The sequence below is a fragment of the Hyperolius riggenbachi genome, chromosome 1 (assembly GCF_040937935.1).
Source record: "Hyperolius riggenbachi isolate aHypRig1 chromosome 1, aHypRig1.pri, whole genome shotgun sequence".
In the NCBI taxonomy this organism is placed as follows: Eukaryota; Metazoa; Chordata; class Amphibia; order Anura; family Hyperoliidae; genus Hyperolius; species Hyperolius riggenbachi.
This window is the reverse complement of record NC_090646.1, coordinates 645,734,264-645,749,078: the sequence shown is the minus strand read 5'-3', so window position 1 is coordinate 645,749,078 and position 14,815 is coordinate 645,734,264. Positions and strand designations below refer to the sequence as shown.

Here is a 14,815-nt window from a genome sequence, read left to right as displayed (position 1 = left end):
ACTGCGCAGATTTCCTGACAAGTGGAAACCGGCCCATTGATTTATATTGGTTATGAGAATCTGCATGCAGAAAATGCATGCAGATTCGCTCTAGTGGAAACGGGCCCTTAGATTATAAGCTCACAAGGGCAGGGCTCTCTCACCCTTTTGTGTCTTGGAATTCTATTAGTCTCGTAGCTTGCACCATTGTACATTTTATTCATCATGTTACATCTGTCATAATTAGAGATGGCCCAAACGGTTCGCCTGCGAACAGTTCCTGGCAAACTTCCGTGGATCGCGAACGCAGAGAACCGCAAACTTTTCTGGAAGTTCGGTTCGCCCCCATAATGCACCATTAGGGTCAATTTTGACCATCTACATCACAGTCAGCAGGCACATTGTAGCCAGTGGTGCTCAGCAAGATTTCAGATATCCGAACTACCCAGATAATCCGAACTTTTTCCACTATCAGAACTTTGAATAGCAATTCGGATATTTTTTAAAATCCAAATAGACTATCCGAGCAAACTTGGATTTCCCATCTGAAATCCGAAATCCGGGCAGATAGTTCGTTCAGATATCCGAGCAGAAGCCAAAATCACTTTCAATGGCCAAAATCCCTTTCGAAGGCATCCAGGCCTAGAGAGAGAGAGACCTCCGAAAGGGGTTTTTGCCATTTTTAGAGACTTTTGGAAGCATTTCAAGCCATTTTAAGGTCACTTCCGGTTTTCTATCCGGATATGTGAATCCGGCCTTATACTGAGGTCGGATATCAGATTCGGATCCGGCTTGGAAAATTTTAAACTTGGATATCCGACCCGGATTGGATATCTGGGTATCCGGATCCGAATTAGATCCAGATAGTGAAAAGTGGTATCCGAGCAAATTTGTAGCCAATCAGGCTACACTCCCTCCTGGAGCCACTCCCCCCCTTATAAAAGGCAGGCGGCCATTATACTCACTCGTGTGCCTGCAGTAAATAGAGAAGGGACAGCTGCTGTAGACTCTCTCATAGGGAAAGATTAGTTAGGCTCTTGTAGGCTTCTTATCTTGCTCCTTGCTGATTCTTATTGCTAAAATACGCTGCACTCTGCAATTGAAAAAGTGCCAAAAGTAGGTAAAAAATACTATCAAAATGATTCTGGGTATTTTCTTGCTTGCTTGTGGCCTAAAAGGCATTTTATTGATAAGGTGTGAAAATATCACCTAGGAGTAAACTAATGCCTAGTATACAACATACAATTTCCTATCAGATATACTGGGGTCAAATTATTTCCGACAGGTCCGATCTGATTTCTAATCGTTTTGCTGCTTGATTTTCCAATCAATTCTTATACAAAATCGATCAGAAAAACGATCCAAAATCAGATCTCAGCAGTTGGAGAAAATCAATTCGACTCATCTATCGGGAAATTGCATGGTGTGTACCAGGCATTAGGGAAAAAAGTGAATTGGATCGGGTCAACTGTATCTTCTTCTTATTTCTCCACACAATCACCTCCTTTATTTAAAATATTTATTATATCTAAGCATGGGACCCCCAGCAAAACTTTGATGGGGCCCTATAATGTTCACAGCCCTTCCTTTGCCTCCCCTTGGTGACCCTCAAAACATGGCCCAGTCTGAAAACGTACAGGTCAAACATTCTGATGGTTGCAATTCCTTGAGAAGTTGAGGATATAGAAAAAGTGCAGATCCTCCAGAGTATGCGAAAAAACACAGGAGAGAACAAGGAGCCCCTTATAGTGTATTAGGTCAATTAGTTAATAATAATGAGAGATATGGTACTCACAAACCCGGGTTGTGAAATGGCAACCATAGTAAAAAGCTTTGAGTGTGGTGGGACCAACCACCCTTTGGAGTAAGCGGGTCTACTTTGGTTCGGTTGCTCTCCAAGAAAAAATAATATAGTGTGGATCAGGAGGATCTGAGTAAAAACCATCCCTCAAGGGAAGTTGTGGCAAAATTAAGGTGGGAAGAGATGCCCCAAAATAATAAAACTATCACCGGTAATTCTAAAACAGTGCTAAAATCATCTCTAGTGGGCCATAACCCTGACTGGAAGAACAAAGTCCAATGATTACTTCCATTCTTCTGCTTTGTTACAGACAGAGGCGTATCTAGAGGGGTGCAGGCATGGCTCCTGCCATAGGCGCCACAGCACCATGGGCGCCATTCCTGTCCTTGTGCTGCGCCCCATGCCTGCCCCTGTGACTCAGATTTCAGATCAGATTAATTCTGTTATCTGGGAAACATGGCTACTTAGTTTATGTATGTAGGGTGCACTTGGCTTAGTGTTAGAAAAAGAGAGGACAAAGATGGAATAAGAAGAGTTACTTCAGCAATATCCCGAGCCAAAAAACATAGGCAACCATAACACATGTACGCTAGAACGGATGCTGCTTTTAGATGGGAGGGGGCTCTGACGGGGGGCGGGGGGAGGGCGCAATTTTAGTGTTTGCCATAGGCTCTATATTACCCAGATACGCCCCTGGTTACAGACTCAACTAGTACCATTTCAAAGGGACACTAAACCCCTCAAAAAATTGTCTAGTTACTGACCTGAGGCTTCTTCCAGCCCCCTGAAGTCCTCCTGCTCCCTCGCTGTGATCCCGCTTTCTGCCATCCTCCGCTATCCCCTCCATAAGCCCTGCACCTCCTCTACCGGGCTGCCATGGCTGGGAGCATTCTGGGTATGTGCATTTTACATTTTTTTTTGAAGGACAGAGCACTCCTGGCTATAGGAGCACAATGGAGGAATTGTGTGTTACGGGGCTGCGCATCCAGCGTTCGGAGAGGTGACACACAGCGTGGGATGATGGCAAGAGACAAGGAAGCATTGGGGGGGGGGGGGGGGTAGGGTTGTGGAAGAAATCACAGGTAAGTAACAGGCCATTTTTTTTATTCAGTTTAAGTTTCCTTTAACAAATGAGTCATTAAACATGAAAAATGAAGATATTGCTAGTGGCCAAGTGTAAGATCATCGGGGCACTCATGGCGGCGGAATGCGGAGACCCGAGCTGAGGTGCAAGCTTCCGGGTCTTGGCAGGCCACTGACGTCACTGGAGAACAGCCTGGCGCTCAGCTCCCATTGGATAGGTGGCGGACGCGCTCTCAGTACGCGCTCCGCTGCTGTAAACACGTACAACATGTGTATGTTGTGTGTCAGCTGATCAGCTGGCATGCTGAGCTTCTATTGGTTGTTTTTAATTCTTTTTCATTCTGATTGGTTAGTCCTTGTATTTAAGCATGGTGAGCGTCCCCAGACATTGCATTAGCTTTTGGCTTGTTGCTGGGTATGCGCTCACAAACCATTTGTCTCCTGTTGCCAATTCTGCTTTGTATCTTGACCACTCTTATTTTAGATTGATTCCTGGTGCCGACTCTGCCTGTATCCTGACCATGCTCTATTGGATTACCTGTTGCAGACTCTGCTATTGTACCTGGACTTGTCTGTTTGCCGCCTGGATCGACCCCTGCCTGGATAAGGACTTGCAAGAAAGCTGCCTGGACTGACAGCTTGCTAGTACTGACCACACTATCTCTGTAGTGCCTGAACTGCATAACCACTCCTCCCGCTTGCAGTCATCTGACTCATCTGTAATGCCTCATCCTCCAGGCCTCAGGTGACTATTATACATGTGATACTGTGCCTTGTATGCTTGTTATTGGTTCTGTTTGGTGGATACTATCTGTCAGTCTGTATGCTACATCTATCTACAGGGTTATTGTAGTTCTGTGCTAGGTAGGAGTTTGCGCAGGTGTTACGGGCTGGGCTATAGGTCAGTCATATGGGCATACAGCCTGACCTATAGTCATTGACCAGACAAGCCTGACACCAATTTTTTTTTCAGAATTTATTCTCCCTAGCACATGGAATATTATTACGCAGAAAGTCGAGTACTTTTGACCAGCTGATCTCCTGGGCTTGACAGTGCGGCACAAGCTCCCCGCCCCAAATTAGGGGAATTGCAATTGAAGGAGCTCGAGACTCAGGGCAGAACGGGGAACAGGGTGGCTCTAGAAGGTGTCCAGCTCCAGGGAAACTTTCTATGTAGACATCTTTCTTTCCATGCTTTTCTGCTCTGGCTGATGATATCTTAGCAAAATATAAGCTGTGATAGTTCTCATCTTTGTCTCCAACCAGGAAGAGGACGGGACCTTTTGCCTTCTCTACGGGAAGCATGTTGGCCTGGTTTTCTGGTTTTGTCGGGTCTCCAAAAATGTGAATGGAACTGTAACTTCCATTGTGATTAAAAAGAATCTTCTCAGTCTGGAAGGGGATTCCGGATAGGACAAGATCTCCATACTTGATGGGATAACCAGAGGCTGCTATGGTTCCACTGATGCAGACAGTTGCTGCAACCTGGGGCAGATAAGATGCCATGGCCAACGCTACTTCAGCTCCTTTGCTCAGCCCGAGTACTCCAACTCCACCTCTGGAGACCTGAATCAAATACAGATTAGTGAGAAGCATTAATAGTTTTAATAGGAATCTTTATTGGACATAATTAACCTCCCTAGCGTTCTGAACGAGCTAGGCTCGTCCAGAGACACCGGAGGTCACCGCTCAGGCCCCGCTGGGCCGATTTAAATATTTTTTTTTTAAAAACACGCAGCAAGCACTTTGCTTGCTGCGTGTTGTGTCCGATCGCCGCCGCCCGCCGCAGATCCGCCACTACCCGCCGCGATGCAAGGCCCCCCCAGGCGAGACCCAATCAGTGCCAGGCAGCGCTGAGGGGTGGATCGGGTCTCCCTGTGACGTCACCGACGTCACGACGTGCGTCGTCATGGCGACGGGGGAAGCCCTCCTGGAAATCCCGTTCAGAACGGGATTTCCGATGGGTGATTGCGCCGGCGGGGATTGGAGGGGTGGGAGGGACGCCGCAGGGAGGGGGGAATCATGTAGCTAGCGCTAGGCTAGCTACATGATGTATTTTTAAAAAAAATTGCAAAAAAGTTCCCGCGGCCGCAGGGCCACGGGAATCAGAACGCCAGGCAGGTTAAAGCATTGAAGAGCAACTTTAACCCAGGATTGAACTTCATCCCAATCAATAGCCGATATCCCCTTTCCCACGAGCAATCTTTACCTTTTCTTGAATAGATAATTGGGGACATCTCATCTATGTGGCTGATATTGCGGTAAAATCTCTCCCACAGTGTGATGTCAGGGCCATGGCTCTGGTAGGTTCCTGTCTGTAAATCTTGTTGCATTATAGGAAATAACAGCTGTTTCCGACTTCTTAGCAAGTAGTATCTCCCTCTGGCTCCTCTCCCGGCCTCCTGCCCTCTCCTCCTCTTACCTTTGTCAGCAGGGCAGCCTGTCCAGTGCGCCTGTACTCTTCTCCTTCCTTCTGTGGGTCTCCATTGGCTTTTATTGCAGCATGTGTTGCTGGTATTAGCTGCCGTAATATAGGCTGCAATGATAGCTGGAGACACGTGCGGCAATGAAAGCCAGAGACACGTGCGCACACACAGCAGGGAGGGAGAGTGCAGGCTGCCCTCCTTGCAGACAGATGTGAGGATGTGGACCTCCGCTTCTCCCATTGGCCACAGCAGCCTGGCCACTATCTGTATTGGCTGGCCAGATCCTGAAGCGGACAACTTTAGGATCTGACTGTGACATATAGAAGCAGCTAACCTCAGTGCCAAGGTACTAAAAAATAGCCTTTTAAAAAGTAATTGTTTGCAAACTCCTGAGTTTTCTCCTAGAAGATACTGTAATTATCCATCTTCTCTTTAAAATAACTGTTTAGCACTTTGCAATTGAAAAGGTAGAACAAAGTAGGTGAAAAAGTACTATCAAAAATATTTTTAGATTTTTTGTGCTTGCTGCTGCTGGTTGTTAAAAGGGTATTTTATTGATAACTTGTAAAAAATCTCACCTAGGTGAAAACTCAGGAGAAAAAGTTAATTGCATATGGGCTACTGGCCATTATTTACTTCCCTTCTTCTCCTACGTTTTTTCTCAAAAAAAACCTGTACTGAAAAAAACGTCCCCTGTGGGGGGTACTCGCCTCAGGAGGGGGAAGCCTCAGGGTCCCAATGAGGCTTCCCCCTCCCCTGTAGCTGCAGGCAGTCCAGCGCTGGCTCCCCTGAAGCGTCCCGCAATCCTGGCTCTACAAGCCTGGCAAGCGCTGATATATTTACCTTTCCTGGCTCCAGCGGGTGGCGCTGTTGCGGCTTTCAGCACAGAAATAGACGAAAATAGTCAATCTCTGTCGGGTCCGCTGTACTACACAGGCACAGGAGACTTGCACCTGAGCAGTAGAGCGGACCAACAGCGAATGGCTATTTCCGCGTATCTCCGAGCGGAGAGCCGATACTGCGCTGGAGCTGGGAAAGTAAATATTTACATCCTGCTGTTCGGAGGGGCAGAGCGAGATCGTCATGGGACACAGGAGGACGGGGGAAGCCTCCATAGGATCCGGAGGCTTCCCCCACCCGAGGTGAGTACCCCCCAGGGGAACTTTTTTTAGTTACAGGTTTTCTTTAAGAAATAATTTTTTATCTTTTGTTTAAAATAACTTTTTACCACTCTGAAATCAAAAAAGTGCCAAATGTGAAAAAAAATACTATCAAAATTATTCTGAGTATCTTCTTGCCTGCTGGTGGCCTAAATGGCAATTCATTGATAAGGTGTAAAAATATCACCTAGGAGAAAACTTATGAGAAAAGGGGAATTGGAGCGGGCCAACTGTATCTTCTGATTATTTCCCTACATAATCACTGCCTTTATTTAAACATTTACAGTATCATATCTAAGGTTTTCAATCCCTTTATTGAATGTTGCTATGTTAAAGCTGCTGCTAAACAGTTACTGGCTTTCTGCAGCCATGTGACAAGAGGTGCCGGGAAAGGAGAGATTAACCTGACAGGTGCAAGTTAAATTACGCAGAAAGAAGAATACCGTGCCTGGTGGATTGTTTTGCCACATCAGGTGGAAAACTATCAGCTTATGGCTAACTTTAGTCATCAGAAGACTCTGTAGTCTGGGGCAATGACTGAGCAGTGCAGAGAGAGATTCATGGAACAGACCATAAAGAGATTAGGGGTGGGACAACAAATACATCGAATCCACAAATCTTTTGAATTTTGTAAAAGATTCAAGATTTGTGGATTCGAATCCCCACGCAATTTTGCACCAATCGAATACAACAAATCCCAACGCTGCGTCCCCGTACATCTGCCTCTCTCCCCGCCCTCCTCCACTCTCCCCCGCACAAGCAGCAGTTTACTTATTACATGCTTTCCAGCGGGGAGTGCAGATCTCTCTCCTTTCTGTGCGCGGCTTCTGCTGCCAGCGTGTCATCAGCAGATAACGGTCACCGCGAGCAGGAAAGAGAGAGCCGCTGCTTGTGCGGGGGGAAAGCGGAGGAGGATGCGGGAGCGGAGGAGGGCGGAGAGAGAGGTGGGGGCAAGCGGAGGAGGACCTTTACCTAGCTACCTATACCGAAGGTACCTATAGCTAACTACCGACTGTATAGTGAAGGCACCTATAGCTAGCTACCTATACTGAAGGCACCTATAGCTAGCTACCTATACTGAAGGCACCTATAGCAAGCTACCTATACTGAAGGCACCTATAGCAAGCTACCTATACTGAAGGCACCTATAGCAAGCTACCTATACTGAAGGCACCTATAACAAGCTACCTATACTGAAGGCACCTATAGCAAGCTACCTATACTGAAGGCACCTATAGCAAGCTACCTATGCTGAAGGCACCTATAGCTAGCTACCTATACTGAAGGCACCTATAGTTAGCTACCTATACTGAAGGCACCTATAGTTAGATACCTATACTGAAGGCACCTATAACAAGCTACCTATACTGAAGGCACCTATAGCAAGCTACCTATACTGAAGGCACCTATAGTTAGATACCTATAGTTAGATACCTATACTGAAGGCACCTATAGCTAACTACCTATACTGAAGGCACCTATAGCTAGCTACCTATACTGAAGGCACCTATAGCTAGCTACCTATACTGAAGGCACCTATAGCTAGCTACCTATACTGAATGCACCTATACCTAGCTACCTATACTAAAGGCACCTATACCTAGCTACCTATACTGAAGGCACCTATACCTAGCTACCTATACTGAAGGCAACTTTACCTCACCACCTATACCTAGCTATCTGTACAAGGGGCAACTATACTTGGCTAGATAAACTGGGGCACCCAGATATTTATACGGAAGAAGACACCTTTACTTAGCTACCTATATGGGAACGGGAAGGGGGAGCAACGATACCTGGCTACCTATACTGGGGGCAACTATACCTTGCTACCTATGTGATGATGCATATGATATAGCAGCTATTTTTGTTTAACTCTTATCTTGTGGGGGCCTCCAGTTTCTGTTGGCTGTCATTTTGTGTAGGCCTGGGCAGTGTGGTTCATTTGGAGAGAGGGCCGACTCTCCATCTCTAATGTAAAGGGGCGCGCGTTTGCATTCCCTCTGAAATCTGCATATGTTGACATGTACAGTGGCTTGCAAAAGTATTCAGTCCCCTTGAAGTTTTCTACATTTTGTCACATTACTGCCACAAACATGAATCAATTTTATTGGAATTCCGCATAAAAAGACCAATACAAAGTGGTGTACATGTGAGAAGTGGAACGAAAATCATACATGATTCCAAACATTTTTTACAAATAAATAACTGCAACGTGGGGTGTGCGTAATTATTCAGCCCCCTTTGGTCTGAGTGCAGTCAGTTGCCCATAGACATTGCCTGATGAGTGCTAATTACTAAATAGAGTGCACCTGTGTGTAATCTAATGTCAGTACAAATACAGCTGCTCTGTGATGGCCGCAGAGGTTGTCTAAGAGAATCTTGGGAGCAACAACACCGTGAAGTCCAAAGACCACACCAGACAGGTCAGGGATAAAGTTATTGAGAAATTTAAAGCAGGCTTAGGCTACAAAAAGATTTCCAAAGCCTTGAACATCCCACGGAGCACTGTTCAAGCGATCATTCAGAAATGGAAGGAGTATGGCACAACTGTAAACCTACCAAGACAAGGCCGTCCACCTAAACTCACAGGCCGAACAAGGAGAGCGCTGATCAGAAATGCAGTCAAGAGGCCCATGGTGACTCTGGACGAGCTGCAGAGATCTACAGCTCAGGCTGGGGAATCTGTATGAACAGATACTGGTGCTGTACTGTATGTGGTACCCAGTAGGGAACAGTGAATAATGGCACACAGCGCCTATGCATAAAAATGGCGCTGCATTCAAAAGATACGCTTATCGCTATTTATCGCTAGTACTGCATAATAATGGCGCACAGGGAAAAAAGAAAAACGGCACACAGTAACGTTATTTATCAATAGCGCCGTTCATATGCCAAACAGCAGACGTTATTGCGCACAGTAACGTTATTTATCAATAGCTATCCTACATAAGCCAAACTGCAGACATTATTTAACTGCAAAACGGTGAATGAATTTAATGTAACACTGTCAAGGTTAGGGTTAGGCACCACGGCACCTCCAGGGGGGTGGTTAGGATTAGGCACCACCAGGGGAGATTTAGGGTTAGGCACCACCAGGGGAGTGATTAGGGTTAGGCACAGTGGCGGCTCCAGGAAATTTTTTTAGGGGGTGCTATGCAGGTGCTGGGCCAATTTCCGGGGGAGCTGACGACCTGCGGCGCGCGAATCGCGCCGCGGCAAAAAATGGGTGTGGCTACAACCTGCGGCGCGCTAAGCGCGTCGCGGCGAATTAATGGGCGTGGTCATGACCGGATGAGGGCGGGGCTAACTGTAATTTAAAGTGAACCCAGGGTGAGAGTGATATGGTGGCTGCCATATTTATTTCCTTTTAAACAATACTAGTTGCCTGGCAGCCCTGCTGATCTATTTGGCTGTAGTAGTGAACTGAATTACACCAGAAACAAGCCATGCAGCTAATCTTGTCAGTTCTGACAATATTGTCAGAAACCCCTGACCTGCTGCATGCTTGTTCAGGGTCTATGGTTGAAAGAATAAGAGGCAGAGGACCAGCACGGCAGCCAGGCAACTGGTATTGCTTAAAGGGAGATAAATATGGCAGCCTCAATATTATTCTCACCTCGGGTTCCCTTTAAAAGTGCAACGCAAAGACAGAGGGCCCAAGTTTTGGTGACCCTTTTCCCAGAAAATTCACATAATTGTGCAGGTTTTCTCAAGAAAATACACGTAATGTAAGCAGATTTTAACAAAAAACACGTCCAATGACCCCAATATGCACAATCGTTATCAGATATGGCTCCAATATGCACAATCGGTAGCAGATATGACCCCAATATGCACAATCGGTAGCAGATATGACCCAAATATGCACAATCGGTAGCAGATATGACCCCAATATGCACAATCGGTAGCAGATATGGCCCCAATATGCACAATCGGTAGCAGATATGGTCCCAATATGCACAATCGGTGGCAGATATGGTCCCAATATGCACAATCGGTGGCAGATATGGTCCCAATATGCACAATCTGTGGCAGATATGGTCCCAATATGCACAATCGGTGGCAGATATGGTCCCAATATGCACAATCGGTGGCAGATATGGTCCCAATATGCACAATCGGTGGCAGATATGGTCCCAATATGCACAATCGGTGGCAGATATGGTCCCAATATGCACAATCGGTGGCAGATATGGTCCCAATATGCACAATCGGTGGCAGATATGGTCCCAATATGCACAATCGGTGGCAGATATGGCCCCAATATGCACAATCGGTGGCAGATATGGCCCCAATATGCACAATCGGTGGCAGATATGGCCCCAATATGCACAATCGGTGGCAGATATGGCCCCAATATGCACAATCGTTATCAGATATGGTCCCAATATGCACAATCGGTAGCAGATATGGTCCCAATATGCACAATCGGTAGCAGATATGGCCCCAATATGCACAATCGGTAGCAGATATGGTCCCAATATGCACAATCGGTAGCAGATATGGTCCCAATATGCACAATCGGTGGCAGATATGGTCCCAATATGCACAATCGGTGGCAGATATGGTCCCAATATGCACAATCGGTGGCAGATATGGTCCCAATATGCACAATCGGTAGCAGATATGACCCCAATATGCACAATCGGTAGCAGATATGACCCCAATATGCACAATCGGTAGCAAATATGACCCCAATATGCACAATCGGTAGCAGATATGACCCCAATATGCACAATCGGTAGTAGATATGACCCCAATATGCACAATCGGTAGCAGATATGACTCCAATATGCACAATCGGTAGCAGATATGACCCCAATATGCACAATCCGTAGCAGATATGACCCCAATATGCACAATCCGTAGCAGATATGACCCCAATATGCACAATCGGTAGCAGAAATGACCCCAATATGCACAATCGGTAGCAGAAATGACCCCAATATGCACAATCGGTAGCAGAAATGACCCCAATATGCACAATCGGTAGCAGAAATGACCCCAATATGCACAATCGGTAGCAGAAATGACCCCAATATGCACAATCGGTAGCAGAAATGACCCCAATATGCACAATCGGTAGCAGAAATGACCCCAATATGCACAATCCGTAGCAGAAATGACCCCAATATGCACAATCCGTAGCAGATACGACCCCAATATGCACAATCCGTAGCAGATACGACCCCAATATGCACAATCCGTAGCAGATACGACCCCAATATGCACAATCCGTAGCAGATATGACCCCAATATGCACAATCAGCATCAACTGAAAAAGAAAAGAAAAATCCATTTACTCACCTACAGCCAGAAGACCTTCTTTCCCGACCTCCTGTCCCGAGTCCCGACCTCATTGTGGCGCGCAGCGCCCGCGCGCCCACGATCCTCTTCCTTCCCGACGTCACGACGAGACTTCCTGCCTGCATGCAGAGAGCAGGGCTACGGGAAAATGGCCGCCCGAAGCCATGCACTGCAGACTCGAAGTCTGCAGAACAGGGCTCCGGGCGGCCATCTTACCGTAGCCCTGCCTGCTGCTCCGTGCTGCCGCTGTGTGAACTGACTTGGCGTCTTTTAGACGCCTGAAGTCAGTTCACTCCAGGGGGTGCTTTGGGGGTGCTTGGACAATTCTAGGGGGTGCTCGAGCACCCCCTTGCACCCCCCTGGCGCCGCCCCTGGTTAGGCACCACCAGGGGGTCTTAGGGTTAGGCACCACCAGGGGGGTCTTAGGGTTAGGCACCACCAGGGGGGTCTTAGGATTAGGCACCACCAGGGGGGGTCTAGGGGTAAGGGATAGGAACAGAGAGGGTTCTGTGGACATAGCCAGCGCTGCGGAGGGGAAGCCTGGAGAGTAACCTATGGATTTGTGAGATGTGCTTTATTTGTCTTTTTATCTGGTACGCATATTTGTGCGGGGGATTTTATCTGTATTAAAGACGTTTTTACGCTATGAGAGGCGGCTGTTGTTATATTTTATAGACAAAGCTGCTGGAGATTTGTGATACGCCTGGCTTTAAAGCAGACTTTTGGTGAGCAGGGAAACGAAGGGGGGGTGGGGGGAGTGTGACCCCCATACCTGCATGTGGTGACAGAATTATCCTTTTCACAGTGTGTGTGACGACACAGGGTGCACTAGTTGTAAAGGATCACACGCTATATGTCTGTCTCCATTTAAACCTAGGTCTATGAACAGGCTATCTATTGGAAGATCACTCTGGACGCGCTGCTGTGATTTGACATTCTTGTACTAAGGGGAACTTTTGTTTTCACTTATGAAAAAAAGCCAGATGACTGTATAGGGTGGTGAGCGCTGTATCAGTTTTTAATATGGTTCTGTGTGTTAACGCCAATTTTCAATAAAATAAACAGAGCTAATAACGATAAGGCTTTAACTTTAAATAGCGATAAGCGACAAATGGATTAGCGCCAACACCGTGCGCCATTATTCGCAGGCGCCATTTTCAGATGGATCCACCCACTATATAGGCGATTGACTGGTTGGATTGGCCAACTCTCACCCTCTCTAAGTGGATTGGTCAGCTCTCCTTGTCTACCTGTTTAGCAGAGCGGTATGGAAGAAAGATTGCGCTGTGCCCATATTACATGCCTCTTTCACCCTTCTGACCCACCCTTGTGTCCTATTTACCTCCTTCTCTGCCTCTCAGATCTCGCACATGTGCGCCGGCGCCGCTTCACTACAGTCCTCAGCAGCGAGATGAGAGTTGGTAACATCTGGCATCATTGACACCCGACGTATAATAAGACGACTCCCGACTTTCAGAAGATTTTCAAGGGTTAAAAAGTAGTCTTATATGCCAGAATATACAGTATTTCCTTCTACATTGTTCCACTTTTTTTGGAATATTAAATCTTTATTTAATAAGCTAGTCTTCTGAATACTAAGCAGAATTTTACATCTCCTAGAGAGAGAATGTAGGGTAATTGTGTTAAAAGTTCAGTGCCCGATTGTGTGCTAGGCCGTGGGGCGGTTCCTGACATCCTATGCCTGGCTAACTATACTGGGGGTTACTATACCATGGATCACACAATTCTTTTGCACAGGATTCGTAAGATTAGAAAGGTTTGAGATATTCGAGAGCCTCTTTAAAATCGGATTCGGATTCGAAGAAATAGTGTATTTGTCCCACCTCTAAAAGCGATACAAAATACATCCCCCGGGATGTCATTTTTGTAAAGCGTACTGTGAGAACAGGATGTACTGCTAACTTTTTTACTTACTTGTGGATGATTGCTTAAAAATTCAGTAGCTTCTTCATAATATTTTAGATCTAGACTACTGGTCATATTTGTCAAATCTTCAAAAGCAAAATTAGCCAAAGCCAGAGCTGCAAACCCATGACTGGCCAGAAGGCCGCTTCGAAACTCTACAATGCCTCGCAAACGCCCAAACAGATCAACAACTCCTTGGAACGGGCCTTCACCTAAATAGATCAATCAAATGTTAGTCCAATATTGTTGGTACCTTTTAATCACTGGTGACATACACTGCCAGAGCACTTTATGAACAAAGTTCTACTATAACTGGGTAGGCTTCCATTCAATGTGTATGTATGATAAATAGGGCGCTGGCTGTTGCCGATAGGTAGAATATTGGTACGTTTTTATTACCACTCAGCTTGCTATTGTTATTATGAATTATTATTAAACTTTATGTATAAAGCACTAACATATTACATAGCACTGTACAATAGTTAGGAAAGACATCACAGCATTAAACAATGTCATTCAGGAACAGTATAGAGTTCAACAATGGTATACAACATAGTTATGTTACAACAAAGGGATAAATGTAGCAGATGAGTTACTGAGTCCATATGGTGGTGGAGAAGAGCACTTCGGCAGGAGGGCTCTGCCAAATATGCTTATAATCTATGTGGTGGGGGGAGGGATACATAAGGTGGAAGGGGGTGGAACTATGAAAATGACGTAAAAGCAATGATGAACAAATGGGTCTTGAAAGTATACCTGAGACGAGAAGCGTCTCAGTTACCATACTTTCCTGTGGCTTCCTAAGCCACCAGAAGGCTGCTCATCCGTCACTGTCTCCCTTGGTGGCTCTGGTCCCCCGCAATTCAGCCTGAAAGCCTGGCCAAGTCGCGCTTTGTCATGCATGTGCAACCCAGCCAGGCATGCTACCCTGTTGCGTTTCCGTCCCTGGGACTATTCTGCATTTGCCGGGTACTACTACGCAGACGTAGAACGATCCAGGGATGAGAGTGCTACAGGGTAGTGTGCCTTGCAACTCGGCCAGGCTTTCTGGCTGAGATGTGGGGGACCGAAGCCACTTGGGGAGACGGCAAGGGACGAGAAACGTAAGTGGGGGCTTAAAGAAGCCCTAG

General features: G+C 46.4%; 3 protein-coding genes across 7 annotated transcripts in view; 1 reads left to right on the top strand and 2 right to left on the bottom strand.

Annotated features, from left to right (window-relative positions):
* LOC137531174 (acyl-coenzyme A amino acid N-acyltransferase 1-like) overlaps window positions 1-14,815 on the bottom strand; it is a 108,378-nt gene that overhangs the window by 16,559 nt on the left and 77,004 nt on the right. Inside the window, exon 1 of one of the 4 annotated variants that reach the window (XM_068251368.1) lies at window positions 945-1,016. The exons of the other annotated variants lie outside the window; for them this stretch is intronic. The gene's annotated coding sequence lies outside the window, so the exon portion shown is untranslated. Of the gene's footprint in view, window positions 1-944; window positions 1,017-14,815 lie in introns of those variants that run through there. 4 annotated transcript variants of the gene reach the window in all.
* The window catches only part of LOC137531138 (acyl-coenzyme A amino acid N-acyltransferase 1-like), an 81,884-nt gene that overhangs the window by 5,783 nt on the left and 61,286 nt on the right, over window positions 1-14,815 (top strand). The window contains exon 2 of the mRNA XM_068251363.1: window positions 3,411-3,608. Within this exon, the coding sequence (XP_068107464.1) occupies window positions 3,586-3,608 (23 nt within the window). The 5' untranslated portion in view covers window positions 3,411-3,585. The remainder of the gene's footprint in view (window positions 1-3,410; window positions 3,609-14,815) is intronic.
* LOC137531111 (acyl-coenzyme A amino acid N-acyltransferase 1-like) overlaps window positions 1,013-14,815 on the bottom strand; it is a 31,393-nt gene continuing 17,590 nt past the window's right edge. The window contains exons 3-4 of one of the 2 annotated variants that reach the window (XM_068251361.1): window positions 13,695-13,897; window positions 2,940-4,429 (exon numbers count right to left, since the gene is read on the bottom strand). In XM_068251361.1, the coding sequence (XP_068107462.1) occupies window positions 3,833-4,429; window positions 13,695-13,897 (800 nt within the window). In that variant the 3' untranslated portion in view covers window positions 2,940-3,832. Of the gene's footprint in view, window positions 1,073-2,939; window positions 4,430-13,694; window positions 13,898-14,815 lie in introns of those variants that run through there. The other variant, XM_068251362.1, reaches the window with a different exon arrangement.